General features: G+C 45.8%; 1 protein-coding gene across 3 annotated transcripts in view; it reads right to left on the reverse strand.

Moving 5' to 3' along the window:
- CACNA1E (calcium voltage-gated channel subunit alpha1 E) overlaps positions 1 to 20,091 on the reverse strand; it is a 313,280-nt gene that overhangs the window by 269,270 nt on the left and 23,919 nt on the right. For all 3 annotated transcript variants that reach the window (XM_047840446.1, XM_047840445.1, XM_047840444.1), the window contains exons 2-3: positions 16,792 to 16,897; positions 15,773 to 15,912 (exon numbers count right to left, since the gene is read on the reverse strand). In XM_047840446.1, the coding sequence (XP_047696402.1) occupies positions 15,773 to 15,912; positions 16,792 to 16,897 (246 nt within the window). The remainder of the gene's footprint in view (positions 1 to 15,772; positions 15,913 to 16,791; positions 16,898 to 20,091) is intronic.

Below are 20,091 nucleotides of genomic sequence, written 5' to 3' on the forward strand. Positions count from 1 at the left end.
TTACTGACTCCCCAATTTATTTGTTGTCGATGTACATGAAGTAAACTTCTGACTTCTTAATCTTGTACAGAAAAAAATGTTAGTGAAATGAAATGCTGGTTTTCCCTCTGAAACTTGCTTCTGATACCCTGTCCTAGTGGCCACAGAGTTTCGAGCTTGACAAATGTTAACTAGCAGTGATATCCAGGCCAACATGCATATTTTAGAAATAGCTCACCGTGCTGACTACCTCTGGGCTTTGTCATCTTAAAGAGGAAAAAAATACAAAAATTAAATGAAATAAAATAAACTACTTGCTTCTCAATCTTATCTTCAAAGTGTGATCAGAAGAGGTAGCAAAAAGAGTTCAGGGACTGCTTATACTGGCATCTAGTTAACGTGTCAACAGAGCAAAATGAAACCAAATTCCCAGTGGCTTCCCATCTCCTTCTCATTTAACTCTGCTGTTGTGCCTCCTACTACTCACAAGTAGGCCTTTTACATGTTAAGCACTTAATAAAGGTGGATAGATGAGACAAAGAGAAAGCTAAATGGACAGAACAAATTTATGTGCACAGTCTTTCCTCCTGATCAAATGGTGTTGAGTCCAAATCAACATTATCTATCTATCTATCTATCTATCTATCTATCTATCTATCTAATCTATCTATCCACTATCTCTATATCAGACTGAAAGCTCTTTGAGGGTAGAAATCTTATTATGTATCATTTTAGACCCAATACTTGGTAAAATGTTCTGTACATGCATGGCAAATATTCCTTGAATCAATAAGTATTACTAGTAATTAGAAGAAGACATTTATTGTAAATCTGCTATACATCAGACAATTTACGTGCATTTTGTTATTTAACTCTCATATAGACGATGAAAAGGTCACTACCTTCCTCTAAAATTGATGGTCTCTTTCCCATCGTGTAGGGTTGTTGTTGGGAAGCAGCCACACAATTGGAGATGAGATCTCTCAGTCTCCTTTGCAACTAGGTTGAGTCATGAAGCTGGTCCTTGCCAATGGGATGTTAGTAGAAGTTATGTATGTCACTTCTATGCCAAAAAATGTAAAAGATGAGTATATCTTCTTCATACTCTCTCTTTCTACTCCCATCAAGGGATGTAAACCATGGGAACCTAAAAGATGGAGGGCCACCAGATAGAAGGGAACAGAAAGTAAAGGAAAGCCAAGAATGCACTGGCCTATTTAAGGGGAAAGACATAAACCTAAGCCACTGCAGTCTTGGTGGGGGGAGGGGTTGTTTCTGAGAGCATCAAGTGCTACTCAATATAGTACATAAAATCTTGCAAATGGGATATTTTAGATTTTAAAAAAAAGGTTCAGATAGGTTAAATAACTTGCCCAAAGTAACATTGCAATGGCAAAGCTGAAGTTCAAGCTCAACTTCACTAAAGTTCAAGCTCTGCCTAACACTAAAGTCCTCAGTCTTTCCACCACAGAGTACTATTAAGATGATTTGATGTTGGTAATGGATGGATACACACTTATGAAACCACTACTTACCCCACTACCAGGTACAATGCAGGCAACATCAGACTAAACTTTCTCATTCTTCCCTAAGCCTGAATTGACGGTAAGCTCCAGGTGGGCAGGGAATACAGCAGTTACATTACTGATATATTCAGTATCCTATATAGTGCTTGGAATTCTGTATACACTTAAATAACATATGATCTTTTTTTAGATGGATGGATTGATGGTTAGGTGGAGAGATGGATAAGTGGATGGGTAGGCATGTGGGAAAGGAGTATCACTTGGATAAATATTATACTAGGATACATGTGATGAAAGGGGGCCAACCACCTCTTCCCCTACCCCACATCCTCCTGAAGCAAGGGCCAAGGATGCTGAGAGTCTTTGCAGACTCTCTATTATACCTTCTTGCCCTGCATTCCAGGGAAAAAAGCTGTACCTTTAAAGATCTAATATTGCTCTCCACTATCAAGCAGTAATCAAATCAAGATCTATATTCAAACTGAAAAATCTTGAGAAAAATATGCTTTTCTCTTTTAGGACAGTAAAACAAGATATATACACACACAGGGTGAAGGAAAGATGGGCATGTAACCACTGAAAGAGAGTTAATCATCCAAGAAGCCATTTCTCATCAATGATAAAAGACAAAGATCCCAAAGGCTGGCCATGGAATACCTAACTCTGGAGAGGGATCTGGGTGTCTCTGGCCCAAACTACATCCTTCCCTTCTAGCCACTCCTAGATACTGGACCACCCAAGCCAGAACGAGGCTATGTCTTGACCACATTGTACTTAGCTGCCTTATATCCATATACATATTCTACTCCAACCAGACAATTCCATTCATGAGTGAGAGCACTGTGTCTAACTTCTACTTCTACTTCCCCCAACACACCTACTCCAGACTAAATACCAGAAATCTATAAGCTTGATTAAAAGCAGGCTTTAGCTTCAGGCAAGTAACTGACAACCAGAGACAAGGGTACCAGGCATACATTGGCCCTCTCTGGGCCTCAACCCCTTCATCTGTAACAATGGATCAGACTGGATCAGCTCATATCTTTCAAGTGTGAGACTCTCTTTTTTAATGTCAAAAATCCAAGACCTACTTTGCCCCCTGGAGGAGTTATTTCATTAATACAGCCCCCTAACAATTTTGTTAAATAGATGTCATTATCCACCTTTACTACCACCTCCTTTTTTATAGAGACCCTCTAGATAATGTCCTCTAGACATTGAAGCTTACAAAAGCTGGGTCACTTGCCTACAACCACTGAGCTACTAAACAACAGAGCAGAAATTTGAATTCAGCTTTGGTTGTCCACAAAGCTCAAATTGATAACCACTATGCTATACTGACTAAATGGGAGGGGAAAAAAACCACTACTTATTAACAGTGCCTTTAAATATATTTATATTTTATAAATCACAATGGCACTTACACACTTTAGAAAAATGATACCGTGGTACATATCTGTGGGAGACATTGTTCAGTAAAAAGCCAATGCTGAGTGTGGCCATGGATCTGCACGCCCACTGCAATAATCCCAGAGGTCTCCAGAGTCCCATAGCCCACAGACAGAAAACCACTGGAATAGCTAGCTGACACATTACATACACTGCTTCTTTAACTTTCTATCTGTGGTTCTAAAATCTGAATTTCTGGGTGACTTCTTAGTGTGTAGCTTCAGCCTGGCTTCCAGTCAGGCACAGCTCAGGGGAGTTAAAGTCAAGGAAGTTCCTTCTTTATTTGCAGTAGTATCTGATCAAACCTTTGAGTCATCCTATTAGAAATAGGGGGGATCCACCCCAAACTTGAAGTTGTTTGTTGGAGAAGAGGAGCTGGATGTCAAATTCACTTTAATAGAACTTTAAGAAGGAGCCAGTTTCTGGGGTGTATGGGTAGCTCAGTCCATTGAGTATCCTACTTCAGCTCAGCTCATGATCTTATGGTTCGTGAGTTCGAGCCCCACATTGGGCTCACTGCCATCAGCGGAGAGCCTGCTTTGGATCCTCTGTCCCCCTCTGTCTCTCTGCCTCTGTCTCTCTCAAAATTGAATAAACATTTAAAAACATGAGTCAGTGAGAACTGTCATCATACATACACACACATATCACACACACACACACACACACACACACACACACAACCACCCTCCATGGCACCTGCCTCCACCTTACCCAGTCTTTTATTTTGAATGAGGGTGAAAAATGAAAACAGAGAAGAGGTAGGGAGAGTCAGGAGAGGACAAGGGAAGAGCAGGGAGGAGGAAGCCAGAACATTAAGGAGCTGGCTGCACTCATCTGAAGAGGGGATGTGGAATTCAAGTAGTCATTGGGAAAGACTGGAGTAGGCAGTAAGCACCTCCCCATCTCCAGCACCAGAGCCTAGATGTGAAGCATCCATGTGGGTGACCTGTCTCTCTATAACAAAGGATATAACACTTACCCAGAAAGGGAACCAGGAGGAGGCCTGTATTTCCCTTTTCCAAATGAGGAGCGAGTAGAGAATAAACAAGAGAGCACTGTGAACTCTCACCAGATGGGGCCCCTAAACCACAAAGGGTTATGTTTATGGTGGTTATTAACCAGAGTTCAATTAGGATCCAGATCCAGCATCATGATGTGTCACAGGCTATTAAAGCAGGAAAAAGAGAAACATCCCATAAACAAGCATGTGGGTTGGCTTGATCTTTTGACTATTGTTCTATCAGAAAAATAAAAGTCGTAATAATCATATAGCAATGTTCTCAGCAAAGCGTTTTTAAAATAATCTCTCTAATGAATATCAAAAATAAAAGCCCACACACTCATCAATTCTTACCCATTATTTGAATCAGTAGGAGATGCTCAGACTGTGAACCCAGGAGGCAAGACTATGTCTCTGCTCTGGGCAGGGTTAACAGATCTTTAGCATATAATGGGCTACATTATAAGGTCTACAGACTGGGTTTTGGTACAACTCCAATAGGTTAAACAAAATTATAGTTGAGGGCCAGTGTTGGAAGGAGGAGGCAAGATAGAAGAGAGGGACTCTTTGAGGACACTAATTCTATGTACCTAATTTTGAGCAGACACAGAACCAATCAGGGAAGTTGTTCTGTCTTCTCGGCAAGCATTACCCCATCTCCATTCATTTACCGTAAACCTGTCCACTTCCCTGCTTCAAACCATGCAGTGGCCCCCCATGGAACAACCCTGGTGATGCCAACAAGGCACTGGATGAATGATGTGGCCCCTCTCCCACTCCCCAGCCACCTTGCTTACCATCACCTCAATCACTATACAACAGGACCGCTGGCCTTCTGTCTGTTTCCCAGACCTGCCATGCCCTCTCCCACCCACCCTACCCTCTGCCTATATTCTCCTCATCCTGGCCCCTTCCCTCTTCTCTTCTTTTTCCAGCCAAATGCTACTCAGTCTCCAGGTGGCCACATCAACAGCAACTTCTTGAGCATTCTCTCTCAGATGAGGTTAGGTTCTCAATTTAACCACCCTCCCAGGCCCCTAAAATTTCTCTTTTGCAGCACTTTAGACACCATTAAAGTTAAGCATATTTAGTGTCTGTCTTCTCTGCTAGGCAGCAAGCTCTAAGATAATAGAAATGACATCTCCCTCTGTGGTCATATCCTTCATAGCCAGCACAATGTCTGGAACATGGAAGGTGCTCAACTAATACTGGCTGCCTTCACCCTTCTTTCTTCCCTGTCTTCTACTGACCCCTCCGGTGTCTTCCCCACCCCGTAATTCAGAGTTTCAGATGTGGGTACTGGGCATGCTCAGCCCTGAGTGGCCCAGGCCGGGAGAGACATCATCCTAGTCATCCCCTCCACCCACCAGATTTTTTACTCAGACTCAACAGCAAAGACTCACTAGACCAGTCCATTTTAGTTTCAGCCTCCCCATGGCCAGTCATGTGGCCTTGGGCTAAGGAACAACTCCCTAAGACCAGCTTTACCCCCTAAAGTAAGACCAGCTTGGCTCCACAGGGGTGGGAGAAGGAGGTAAGATGCATGGGACTCCCATAGTGACATAAGTCATGAGACTTCAATGCAAATGCCATCTCAAGCGTGAAGCAGCCACACCTGTCATTCAACCTCCCAGTCACAGTCCCAGAGTGAGAGGCCAGGGAGAAGAGCCTTGGCCTTGAGCTCCTCTCCTAACCACTGTGTCACCAAGGGCCAGGCTCCTGACAGAAGAGTGGCAGCCGAGACAGAAGGAAATGAAAGACAAGGGTGGGAGGATATAGGAGCTCAGACTTTCCTGTCAGCTCTCCTCCGCGATAACTAGAGTTCTCCAATGGGACATTCCTCCTGAAGGAAGAGGGGCAATCTCTTCAGCCTTTCTTTGTAACAATCAGACCCCTCTGATGTGTGTGTGTCTGTGCAAAGTAGGGAGGAGTATGGAGGACCTGAAGTCAAAGCCAAGAAAAATAAATAAAAAAGGGGGAGGGATCTGGGTAATATAATATTTTCACTATTGATAAGATTAAAAATAAAGGGCTTTGTTTCAGCTATTACCCTGGGAATTTCTTTGTTGCTGTTGATAATAACTGTAGAAGGATTTGACTAGTGTTTTTTTTTTAATGTTTATTTATTTTTGAGAGACAGAGACAGAATGCAAGCCGGGGAGGGGCAGAGAGAGAGAGGGTGACACAGAATCCGAAGCAGGCTCCAGGCTCCAAGCTGTCAGCACAGAGCCCAATGGAGGGCTCAAATTCACGAACCATGCGATCATGACCTGAGCTGAAGTCAGAGGCTTAGCCAACTGAGTCACCCAGGCACCCCAGGATTTGACCAGTTCTGATGCAATTAGATACACTACTAACAGGAAGTAAGAGATACAGTGTGTTCAAGTTGTGCTAAACTTCTGTCTTAAAACAAAATGACAACTAATGGAAATTTGTTAATTAGCCACAGTTTTGGAAACTGCAATAGATGGTAGTGAAACTGGTCTCTGTGGCTGCAAGTTACATGGAGATAAATGACTATTCTGAATGAGCTCAACAGAACCACAGTATTTTGAATGCTTTCCTTGTTTACACACCTTTTTTTTTAAAGGTCCAAAAGGTACTTCATGTGTATTTAAACATTGATCTTCATAATATCACTGTCCTGGGGGGAGGTATTACCACTCACTGATTTGGTATTTCACTTCTTTACCTTCCAAAACATTATGCTGAGGCAGCTGTGCATACAGTGGATACAGCACGGGCTTTGGAATTGTTGCTAATAGAATTAAAATAGCATTCCTCCCCTTAGTAAATATCTGGCATGAGCATGTGACTTAGCCTCTTTGAGTTTTGGTTTCCTCACCTGCAAAATGGAGATGGAATCTGCCTTGCTTTGTTTCTATATTTAAAATGATCTGTGCAAGGGCTGAGCTGGTATGTGAAGGCTTTCCCATTTAGAATAGGACAACGTAAGCTCCTGGTAAAATGGGAGCCATCACCATCAGCATCATCATTACATTATTGTGCTTGTCACGGAAGGTGGTGAAGAAGCTAGGCCAGGTGTTGTCTTCACTCCGTAAAGGAAACGGAAGCTAAGATCATCTACGTATCACCCGGCATCACGGAGAGAACGCATATTACAGTCAGGACCAGAACGCAGGATACCCGAATAATTTAATCCACTAGATTAAACTGTTTTCATATAAATTCACATATATATTCCAGCTACCTAATAAAAAATCATATTTGTTTCCTAACCCCCAGCTTGATGGCCTGAGTGCGATCAAGCAACAGCAGCTTCTCACTGTCAGCGACAGCGAAGCTTAACTACTTAACTACAACCACGCCCCAGATCTGGAGTTAGCAAACCAGCAGCCGGCCCCCGCTCACCACATTCCAGCTACGAGACCCTCCACAAGTTGCTTAGCCACCGGGTCTCGGTTTTTTTCTTCTGTGACAAACAGTAAATAAGGGAAAGCTGGATGAATTGAGCATCCTCGTAAACCTAAAGTTCAGTGATTAAGTCTTAGTGACCGTAGACCTGACTTTCCTTTATATGTTCTCTTTAAGACCAGTACACCCCCTTTTTCCTTTCAACATCTGCACTGCTCCACCTCACCCCTTCCTGTTGGCAACCACTCTGCACTCATCACATCTGCTATTTCCTGACTTCAGTGAAACATACATTAAACCGTGCTGTTGAATTTCACATTTCACACTGACGCATTTGTACTTAACTGTGGACTATATTTACAACATAGACACCAGTGCACAGATCTCTGCCCAAGTGAGGAGACATGTATCATCCACAAGATGGAAATGTAAACACTCCCTTTAATTCTCAACTCTACCTTGTAAATCTATAGAATGAACATTTATGCCATATCCATCTCTGCTTTGCAAACATGCTTCGGAATTTTCACCCCTGCCACCCTCTTCCACACACACTCATGCACATAACTAAGAGCGTTTGCATTTCAGTGCCTTGGTCTGACTTAGAAAGCAACTTGCCATAATGGTTTTCCTTACGCGACTCTAAGTGGATGTAAATCCAGAAAAATAGCCCGAAACCAATCTCCCTGTGGATTCTGAAGGCTCTTCTAGTCCCTTTCCCACCTCCTCGTTATTGACACGGAGGCCAATACAGGCCTCAGTTAGTTCTCTCCAGTTTGAGCTTCTGTCACTCAGTGGGGGAGGCAAGAAGCAGTCTTTCAGGAAAGAGAAACTGCGCCAATATCAGTGGTTTACTCGCAGAACACAGTAGCTACTCAATAAATATCTGCTGAGTGAATCAATGATGGCTCTCAAGATAGAAAAAAGACAGAGTTCATACATGAGAACAAAATTACCCACCACCCCAGGAGGAATCCCAACTCAACTGCTTGTCAACTACCAACTGGGATTCTCATTCAGGGCCTCCCTGGAGGAACTGGGCTCGTCATCAGCGCAGAGCTGAGAAGAGCCCTCTAAGCTCCACTTTTTGCCTTCTGGCCCCCTCTGCCCCAAACCAAACCTCCTAATTCTAACTCCGGCATTCCCACCATTCACCCATCTGGAGGAGAATGCATTAGAAAAACACACTAAGGTCCTGATGAAAGGAGGTGCGGCAAGCAGAGCTGTGTCCCCCCTGGTGCGGAGCTAGAAGTGAAAACGGAGCCCGTGAGGAGGTGGAGGTCTTTGGGTGAGCAGCCACCAACTGCGCTGGGAGCAAGACGTCGAGAAGCAGTCCAGCAGAGCACCCTGCCACCAGCATTAAAGCACTGGAGACCTCGGCCCCTTCTCCTGACTCGGCTCCTCCGAAGCCGAGCCCCGCACCTCACTCAGCCTGCTGCCCCATCTCCGGAATGATAAGCTCCGATGCCCCCTCCCTCCAGCCAGCCCTTGCTTGCTCCCCACCTCCCCGCTTCGCCCACTCAGAGCAGAGAGGATGAGTACAAGACAGGTCTGTAAAATCCTGCCAGGCTCACTGGCAGGAAGATGCTATATAAATACCAAGTGTTATCGTCCTATTACCACAGAGATTTAAATTGGGCTGGGGGCCCCGGGACTGCGTTCACAATACCTCCTCCATATTCGCAGCACCGGAGAGACAGTGCTCCAATGGGAAAACTGTGCTTTCCTCGATCTTTAGCTGCTCGGGAAACTCGTGTATTAGGGCGGCCTTCTCACAGAAACCCTCTAAAAATACTTATCAATGTATATTTAGCTCCAGATACCATCCTCCTGCCAACAGGCTTCAGGCTGAACCGCTGTGCGTGTGCCACTGGAAAGAAACTGGGGACATGCACTGACAGCCCCCAGCATTTCTTCTGCTGCATTTCCTCAGGCTTTTCTCTCCCCTGTTCCCTCTTCTTTTGTCTTTCCTCTCTCTGCTTGGTTATGCAAGTCCTCCCCAAACTACAGCTAAAGACTCGGCAAAGGCTCCCTTCCCCTCTCCATGCCCCTTCCTGGGAGTGGACTGAGTCCAGGAGAAAAAAGACCTGTGCGGCATCCAGAACAGAGCTAGAATGAGTCATCCCAGCCCTGCTCAAAGCCTTCAGCGGTTCCCCACTGCCCTCCGGCTAACGAACAAGCTCCGGAGCACGGCCGGCCCTGGCCCCTGCTGACCTTTGCGGGCTCAGCTCTCAGACTCCACCAGCCAACTCCCCAGAGCTGTCCTGCCTGCTCTCACTCTCTCACCTTCAAGGATTTGGACATGGTATTCTTTCCCCAGAAAAGAAAGCTCTTCTCTTTCCTCGTCTAAGCCCCACCTGCCCATCCTCAATCCCAATTTAAATGTGTCTTTCCCCAACCACCCCCCTGCAAGAGCTAGAGTGGGTGCCCTTCTTCTGGGTTTTCATGACATGTGGTTCCCAGTAGGGGACGCTCAAGCCCATCCCACCCACACTCCGTACAGGGCCTGGCACACTGTGGGTACTCAGCCATGTCTCTTGAAGGAAGACAGTAGGGTAGGGACAGGTGATCACTCAGGCCCTGGAATGAGGGCCTTGGTAGAAAAAAGGAGAAAAGCCCCAGGCTCAGATACACCTGCCCATAATCCAGAGTCTGCACACATGTACTCACAGTTAAGGGAATAGTCATAACAGGTCATCTCCCACAGCAAGGCTGGCCACGCTGACGGCATGGCATATTCTGAGCAGTAACATACATACATACATACAAACGTGTGTGTGTGTGTGTGTGTGTGTGTGTGTGTGTGTATTACAGTCTTTGGCATATAGCTTAACAAATGCCAGCTTTCTCTCTATAGCAAATGTCAGGAGATCCGATACTGCTGCTTCCTCCTTACCACCCCCCTATAGTCAGTTCTGGAAGGCTATGTCTTCAATATTCAGCCCTGGCCCTGCCCCCACCCCCATCACCCAGGGAGCAATCCCCAGAAGGTAACCCTGAGAACCCTGTAAATAGGCCCAAATGACTAAAATCCCCATACTTCTTAATAACCTACAGATTGAGTTCCCAGTTTTCTTTTCTCTAACAGAGTGATCAGAATGTGAGCAAGCTCGCAGGAGTCGAGAGAGAGAAAAAGAGAGAGAGAGAGAGAGAGAGAGAGAGAGAGAGAGAGAGATGCTGTAGACCTAGGGGAAGAACTGAGAATAGACAATCATTCCCTACTTTTAGTCCCAGGCTTCCCTCAGCACTCTCTTTTGTATCCTATAGGTGACAAGAGAATCTGAGAGGAAGCCAGTGATTTGACTCAATTAGCATTTACTAAGTACCTACTACAATCCAGGCACTGGGGCGACAGACATGAACAGGGTTGAAAGGCAGTCCTCGCCTTCACTTCCCTGTTCTTAGCCAGGGTTTAGGAGCATCTTTGAGTGTTCCATCCCCTCTATAATTTGCCCATATTGCTGGTACTCTGATTTATTACAAAAAACAATATACAATAATGACTTCAAATAATTTAAAATCCTCCGGGTGGCCTAACAAATGTTTAGAAACAGCATGTCCCGAATTGTTACCAATACAAGAGATCCCAAGTTATGTAAGGTAATAGTTTGTTAAAGGAATGGCAAATTCCACTGTCTTTTAGAAGAAATGAGAATACATTAACTTTGGTGTTCCTTAGTTACAACATTTGCTTGCGTATTCAACAATACGAGTCTGTTTAATAAATGGATAAATGAATGAATGAATGAATGAACAAGGCAATTAATGAACTGGTGATTCAGTTTTTGTACATTAAACCCACAGGAGTTAAGTAACGTGCCTTCTTAACCACAGAGCTGGGGGTTTTATTCCAAGCCCACAGAGAGAAGTCCTAGGATGGACAGATGGGACTCTGGTCCTCCTCAAGCCACACGTGAAGCCCTACCTCTGGGTCGGGGACATCTGCCAAATTATGCCCCTCTCTGCCCAGCCCACACTGCTTCAGTGGAACTGAAGGAACATGCAATCATGCAGCTGTAGAGCCACGGAGGCTGTGAGGTTGGGTGGTGGCTGATGGTGTGAGAAAACGAGTGCTGAAGAAGGAACGTGGTGTGAGAAGATGTGGGCTCAAGTCTTGGATCAAATACCTCCCAGTACATCACCTACCCTCTCTGAACCTCAGTTTCTCCACCTAAAATGGGGATAACAAGATCTCATTTGGCGGATTGTGAGGATTAGACGAAGAATGCACATATATTTACTTTCTAAACCATGAACTCTCTCAATTTACAGACCTAAGAATACAGAAGGTTAGAAGGTCAGAGGACAGGCAAAACGTAGTGGCTCAGGTCCTCAGCTACCATTCCTTGGCAAAAGTCAGTGACAGAAGGTCTTTCACTGACCCAGCTGTCTGACACCTCAGCACCCCCTCCCTTGCTCCCTCCCCTCTAGTCACACACTGAGAGCTGAGAAGTTGTGCAGCCTCAGCCCGAGGTGCTGTGTCATGCTCCAGCACTTGTCATCCACCCTGTATACAGGAGGAGAATGAGAGGTGACACCTGGAGCTGAGGTGGGAAGCAGGAGCTGCCTGCAGGGACTACTACAGAAGTGGATGTCAAGAAGTGTGGAGAGGGAGCTGTGCCAGGCAAAGCACCAGCCCTGGGTCAAAGGGCACAGTTCCAACTCCTGGATCTGCCATCAAGAAGCAGCTGATCTTACACTGAGCACTTAACCTGCATGCTAGACAATTCACATCTAAAGCCTGATCTGCCTGACTCCCTGGGTTGGTATTATAACAACTGGTATTTATTGGTATTTCACTGCTTCTAAGACCCTAACAGTTGTAAGATGCCCCATGATTTCCTTCTTAGTGAAGAAAGAAAAATGCTGTCGATGAAACTATATGATGTCATTATTGTAAGATATAGGCTGATGTTGAAGATGCTCCAGCTTGAGAAATGTGCATTGCAGAAGCCATGCAATGTGGTACATGAGAGCGCTGTGTGAGCATAAGACTAAATCTGATGATCCATCCCTGTGGGATAGAACCACAACCCTCAGCACCCTCAGCACAAATCTCAAGAGTGTCAAGCCCCTCCCATGGAGCACATTCACATGCGAATTAAAGGGAGAAGGAAATCAGCAGGTGTAGAAAGAAGATGGACAGTCTTATTGGTTCAGATGGACAGCAGTGGCCTTTTGGCAAAGTCTGAAGAGACGCTAAGAATGGGATATTGGAGGGCTGAGTAGGGAGAGAACAAAGAGGACAAGTAACTTGGCCTACAGTTCACCACCTGTGCCCACTCATGTGCACCCCCACACATGCAGGAGAGGACACAGAGGTCCTTCCTGGCCATGTTACAACAGAAGGACCCCGCTGACTCCTACAGATCTGTTCCTCAGGCCACATGGCAACCCTAGCGGGAAGGCAGTGCTTACAGCTTCCATCAGTCTCAGTCTTCTCTCCTCCTGTCGGAGTCCACCCCTTCTCCTCCCCACACATTCTTGCTCCCAGACTCCACACCAGAATGGCAGATTCTCCTTTAGAAGCACTTCAACCTGTCACAATGCCTCTTAAAATGTGACAGCCGAAAGATGTACATTGGAGCACTTCTAGTAATTAATCACAATAGCCCAAACCAGAAAGCAATCTAGGTGTCAAATAATTGTAAAAACGGAGAAATGCACGTCTTCTATGTATATCCATTTAATAAATTGCTTTTTTACCAAAATATGGAGTAACATGTACTATGCCCATACTATGTTCAGAAAAGGCAGCAAAATTACAAACACTGAAAAGAAAGCTTCCTTAGCATTAAAAGGGTTGGAAGGAAACACCACAAAACAATAAGAACTTTTCTTAATCTGTGAACTGCTTTTTTCTTTTGACTTTCCAGTATTTTACCTATTTTCTTTAATGGACACTTAATAGCTTAAAATAAAAATAAACGGACTAGATGAGAAATTTCAAATGGCCTCTGAATATAAAATTCAGCAGGACCAAGAATTCACACAATCCTAACATATAATACACATGCGTAATAGTATTTTTCTTCCAGACAGAATCACATTTCTAAATGACTCAGATTCTCTTTTATACCTTTCACTATATAGTATGTATTACTTATTTTAGGGACATTAAAAATATCGCCAAGCTATTATCAAAAAGTCAAAAGATAACAAGCGTTGCTGAAGATGTGGAAAAAAGGCAGCCCCTGTGCACTGTGAGTGGGAATACAAATTGGTACAGCCACGATAGAAAACAGTACAGAGGTTCCTCAAAAAATTAAAAATAGAAATACCATGAATGCAGCAATCCCACTTCTGAGTATATATCCAAAGGAAATAAAATCACTATCTTGAAGAGATACTTACACCCCCACATTCATTGCAGCATTATTCACAATAGCCAAGATATGACAACATCCTAAATGTCCACTGATGGATGAATGGATAAAGAAATACACACATGTGTGTGTGCGCATGCGTGCACAGACACACACACACACACACACACACACACACACGCGCGCACACACACATGCACACACACACGCACAATGGAATGTTATGTAGCCTCAAAAAAAAAAAAAAAAGGAAGGAAGGAAACCCTGCCATTTGTAATGACATAGATAAACCTGGAGGGCATTATGCTAAGTGAAATAATTTAAGTACTAAAAAGAAAGATACATAGTGCATGATTTCACTTACATGTAGAGTCTTAAAGAAAAAAATCAGACTCACAGTAACAGAGGAATGAATGGTGGTTACTAGGTATTGGGGGTGAGGGAGACATTGGTCAAAGAGTACAAACTCTCATCTATTGATGAATAAGTCCTGGAGACCCAATGTGCATCATGGTGACTATAGTTGATAATAATGTATTATACACCTGAAATCTGCTGAGAGAGTAGAACTCAAGTACTCTCAACACACACACATATCAGGTAACTATGAGAGATGATGGAGATGTTAATTAGCCTGATTGTGGTAATCACTGTGCAATGTATATCAAAACATCACATTGCACACCTTAAATATACACAATTTTTGTCAATCATACCTCAATAAAGCTGAAAAAAATAAAACATAAAACACATTGCCCAGGTGTGCTGCATTGTCTATGACCATGCACTTCTGAAACACGATGTACAAATTATCTTTATACACTAAATCATACTTAAAATTCAGTAGAATTTTCTTTTAGAAGAGTAACCTTCAGAAAATCCTTTTGTAAGGCAACAGATGTTTTTAAACATCGTTGTCGTTGTCTCTACTTATTTATCTGTTCCCTATATTGAGGGGTTGGCTGCTTATGAGCTCCATTGGAACATTCCAGTCCTTTACACCTTTGACTTTTTTCTCTTTCTCGTGCTCACAATTGGTGTGAAGGTTAAAAGTATAAGTGTTATGTCTATTCCACAAGACAATGAGTAAACGCGAACATTCTCAAGCTCTTGTTCTCCTCAGACTTTATTGACTTCCACTCCTCTGTTCTGTGGAAAATAATTTCCTCTTTGCTCCCGCTCCTTTTGGTCAATCATAATGGTGGCTCCTAGTGCCCCCCTCCTCACTTTTCTACTACATTCTCTTCTTTCCCACACAGATTTGAGCTACTGTCTGACAAGCATCTGGGTGTGGTGATTTCCACACCCCTTGCTGTCATACCCACACAGGACATGGGCACCCCCGTCAGGCCTGGACCACTCCCCTTTCATACAGGAACCGAAAACCACCTGACACAAAGCCCGGTGAGACATACCTACTATCACCAGTCCTAAGGTCCATCACGTATGCTGCTGACGGTGCTGGACAGGCCCCAATAGAGGTATACTATACTCATTTTCAAAAAAACGATTTATCAAGTATTCAAATAAATCTACTGCCAATAAATGCACGCTGCCTATGACACTGCATGGGCAACAATTTAGTACTGCGTATCAAACATTTTAATGTGATTCAATTTTATACCTCCTCACGTTAATAAATCTGCAAATCATAAAAAAATTCTGTTTTCAGGACACAAGTCTCAATTCTCAGTTAAGTAAATATCCTTGGGGTTCTTCTCCAATGTTCAAAGAAAAACTGCACTTTGGGCCCAGCTTTTGGGGGTGCCCCTCAGGCTATGGCAAGCTGCTTGCTTTAGTGAAAAGGCTCACTGGGATATATGTGTCCAGCACTAGCCAAGCACAGAATGGAAAACCGGAAGCGGTAGCAGCCACACCTTGGTTCTATAACCTCTGTAGAATACCACATGCATCTCCGCAGAGTACCCATACTCCCCTGCAGGTGGGTTACCTATGGTCTAGCCCCATGGGGAATCTTGTCCTTGAACTTTTTTCCTCTGTCCCTATTCCATGGGCTGCTGCCTTCCCACCCTTGAGTTCCTTGCACCAGACACTTCATGACAACATAGGTGCATCTTCACACCCAAAAAAGGAAAGACAGGAAGAAGACTCACCCACTGAGGACCACGATGAAATCCATGACATTCCAGCCATTGCGGAGGTACGAGCCCTTATGGAAGATGAACCCCAGGGCCACAATTTTGATACCAGCTTCAAAGCAAAAGATCCCAATGAAATATGGTTCTGTCTTTTCCTGTGGGATGAGGAGCAGAGGTGCCAGTAAGGCAGGGAATATACTTCATCAGATTCAGACAAAGGCACATCCTGGCCACCCCTCCACTCTGACCAGTCCTGTCTCCTATAGGACGGCTGGACATCTGCCCTGGGCCAGCCCCATGTACAGGTGGGAAGGGCTTAGGGAGTGCACAGGAGCAAGGGAAGTCTCAGAAAAGCCAGCTGCAGAAATGGACGGATGTAGGGGTAACACCAAGGCCAGGCTTCTTCCCAAGGGCATAACTGATGCTTCTAGCTTTGCCTTGAAGGGGGTGGCTTTTCCATCGCTGATCTTCACTTACATTGGAAGCTCAAGGGTTCTCATCTGCTGGTAATCAGGCTGGAGCCACTTATCCACACATTTGGAGTTTAAGCAATTAATTTGCCCTCTCTAGGGGGAATACATCAGACATATGAATCATTGCTTTAAGGTGAATATGGACATAAGATCTAGGAAGTTCACCACCGTGAAAGCACATAGGCTTTGAGATCCCTCAGCCTCTCTTCTCTACCCTCCCTTCTCCCTCTCACTTCAAAAGTCCCTTAGAAAGGGGAGCGAACTGAATGGCCCTTGTGCCCCCCCCCCTTCCATCTTGTCTGGCTTCCATGCAGCGTATACACAAGTGTTTGTGATGCCCTGAGAATTTCCTGGGAGCAGGAGTTATAAAGGTCAGTCCTCTTGTCCTTATACAGCCCAATGGGATCTGTCACGAGCTTGTCCCTCGGCAAAGAACAAACTCCTCACAGAACTGTAGGTTCACAGAACTGTAGGTGGGAGGGGGCCAGGAGATGAAGCAAAGGAGAAGAAACCAGGGAAGGGAAGGACAAGGGGAAAGACAAGAAGGAAGGAGGCACATACCAGTCTGCGGGACATCGGGGTCTTGTCATCCTCAGGAAGATGCTGTTCCAGGGCCAAGACAATGCAGTTGGCAATGATGGTGGCCAAAATCATGTACTCAAACGGCGTAGGAAAGGTGAAGTTAAGGAACAGATTCACCAAAGAGACAGGGATGCAGCCTCCAAGACGGCTGTGCACATAAATACACAAAATTCATCAAAATCCATGTTATGTCTGCACAGTCTGCAAGATCTGTATCAGCAAACAGGCAGGCAAGGCAGTGGATGGTCCTTAGCATGGGAACCCATAACCATTTCTGACTGGGCTCTAAACACAAAGCATCTTGTCCAAGAAAAGGAAGAATGTAGCCAATAAATAATACAGTTAGACATACAGTTGATACTTCAGATACTTCGTGAATTCAATGACATATCCGGGAATTAAGCAGGGCTGAAAATGGACACAGAAAGAAGGGAAGAAGAAACACTGATGTTGTGGCAGGCTGTTCTTCCCAGGCTTCAAACCACCGCACTGTACGATGATGCTTCAGCAAGGATCCAGCTGTGGCTGTCCGTTGCTGCCTCTGGGCATCACATCTGGGGTCTCCTCCTCTAGAACCTCTGCTCAACTGAGTGGAAGAGCCCTTGGAAGAAGAACAATTCTCTCCATGTGAGCTCTCTTCTATTTCAATATCCAATCCAAAAAAATACTTAATGGGGTCAGGAGAAGCTTGCCTTGTCCCACCTTATTTTCTCCTAAGTTTCTACATGGATAGCAAACAGAGAGACACATCATGAGTCTGAATCCAAGACAGCAAAGTCAAGGCATCTAAAAACCAAAGTACAAATGAATGGCTAATGGATTCAGGCTTTTTTGTGTTCCATTGTTCTGAAGACCGATGAGGGGGCTCCCTGGGCCTCTCTGAAAGACAGGACTATGATTCAAGAGCCTGCATCCTGCCTATCCTGAAGAAAGGTTGTGTCACAAGCCCTGGGAGAGTTACAGGGGGGACTGTTACCACAGACAGAGGGAATCACCAGTTTCCGGAGTCAAGTGATTCTAAACATTGGATTTCATTCCATAACTGTTGTTGTAACAAACGCAAGTGAGCTGTTGCCACTGGTCTTACCAAGCAACCTATGCTCTGGCAGATTCTAGCATCCAGGCAGAAGAAAAGAGTAGATCTGGCCAAGTGGGGACAAGGCAAGGGACCATGCTCCTTGTCTCCCCACATATCCGGGCCTCCGGTGTAGCATGTAGGGCCTCGACCTTCCCTAGGGAATACAAGTCATAAATATGCCCCGGATGCGTCCTCATCCCTGCCATGATATGTTAGTGCCCATCAGTGGTAGGTGGACATTCAGGGTGTCTGTGAGGAAGGGCAGGGCACAGGGCACCTACAGGCAGGGGTGCGTGTGCTGTGCGAGGAGCTGTGAGCTGCCCTGGTGCAGGAATGGGAGGCTGCAGTAGGTGAGGCAGCCAGCTGCATCTGAGCCTCCAGACATTTTCATTGTACTCAGCAGTGTCTAGGGCCTTCTCCTCCCCAAGACTATGCACCCCTGAGTCACCGCCCACTCTTCTGCAGCTGGCCATCCTTCCTTCCCACACACCCTCAGTTCATCCAAGACCCGTACTCTAGGGACAGCTCTGCTGGCTTTGGCTGCTCTGTGGCTCTGCCCCCAGATCTGAAAACTGGATGGGCTCAGAGGACCTCAGAGCCAGCACCCTGCCTCCCACATGCCACTGTGTCTGTTTAACCCTCCCAGTCAGAGGGGAATCTAACCTCAGGGATCGTCCCTCAGCACACCCAGCCATTCCTCCTCACGCAGTCTCTCTGGGAACCAAAGTAGGCCCCTGAGAGCTAAACATGCCAGCAGACACACTCCACAGATGCCCGGCTAGTGTGCATGCCCACTTTCTTGGGACAAGCCCCACCCACAACCTACCTAGGGCCCCCAGTACCCACTGATCACAAAGGGGGTTCTCTTCACTCCCATCACGGGCTCTGGCCCAGAGCTCCAACCAAGTGTAGAGCGACCAGGGATCACACTGCCCAGAGACAGTGTGGGACCTGCTGTCCCATAAGCCCTCTGAAGAGGCTAGCTGGTCCTGGGCCACCCAAGATCCCCCAGAACCAAGTGGCAGAATGAAGATGGGAGTGCCAGAAGTGGTTGCTGAGGCACCCAGGCCTTTTCCTGAGAACATGCCTACCAGTCACGGACACACGTCATGCCTACCAGTCACGACACACGTCAACAGAAGTTGAGGGCATTTAGGGCAGTGTTCCTAAAATGCAGCCCACGGGATACGAGCACTACAGGAACTTGCAATCACATCAATGAGGGAAAGCCGGAATTCAGGAAAGCGAGCAGGTGTCCTCCCAGCAGGACTTCCTGGAGCCTTTCGCACGACTGTACTATTGTAAACAGTGTGCACCACCTCCCCCAAAGGGGGTGAGAATGGTACACAGCATTCCCTGACTCGTTCCACTGTATCATCCTTCTATCAGAACATCTCTCCTGGGAATGGTGTCGGATGAACGTATTTGGGGAGCTCAGACACAAAGGGCATATCTCACTGCCGGTCCCCAGGTGTGAGGAGGAGGGCCGGTGCTCCGGCAGGAGTGACACTAGTGCCTCTGCCACCTCTCACCTCATCCTTGTTCCCAGCAAAACTGTTCACAAAGTGTGAGGCTCAGCTGCCCTTCACCATGGCCGGAAGTGCCCTGAGCAAGTTCACAAAAACTGCCCAAAAGGTCCAAGGAGCCCAGCAAGTGACCTGGGAAGCAGGGCTGGGGACCACGATGCTCTCACTCAAGCGGCCCACATCAGGAGCTCTCCTCGGTCTGCTTGGGTTCGAGGATTGCTTTCTGGGATTCGGGCTTCTTCCCCTGAAAACCTTAAAGTGATAACCACAGACTTAAAAGTTCATGAGCTCGTAGTTGCTGACTTGCAGGCACAACAGGTCATGGCGGCTATGTGCCCCCAGGCCTCTCTACCCACAATACTTGCTTGGACTGTCGCAGCCCCTCTGTGGCCCCCACTCCTTGTTCCCTGCTTCCACACCTGCGTTTCTCTAGCCAGATCACCTAAGCATACAACTCCCTGCAAGGACCTTTAAGCTCACCTAGTCCAGAATGCCCAGTGGCAGATATAGGAGGCTTCTGAGAAACACAGGAAGGTGTGGCCATCACACCCCAGAACGCCCCAGGGTGTTTGGGGCAGGAGAAAGGCTCTTGGCTCCAGGTGCTAAGGAACCAAACTTCCTGTGACTGGCCAGATATCTGGATGGCTGGGAACTCATAAGGTTTCAACTAATAGC

Source organism: Prionailurus viverrinus, chromosome F1 (genome assembly GCF_022837055.1).
Source record: "Prionailurus viverrinus isolate Anna chromosome F1, UM_Priviv_1.0, whole genome shotgun sequence".
Lineage (NCBI taxonomy): Eukaryota > Metazoa > Chordata > Mammalia > Carnivora > Felidae > Prionailurus > Prionailurus viverrinus.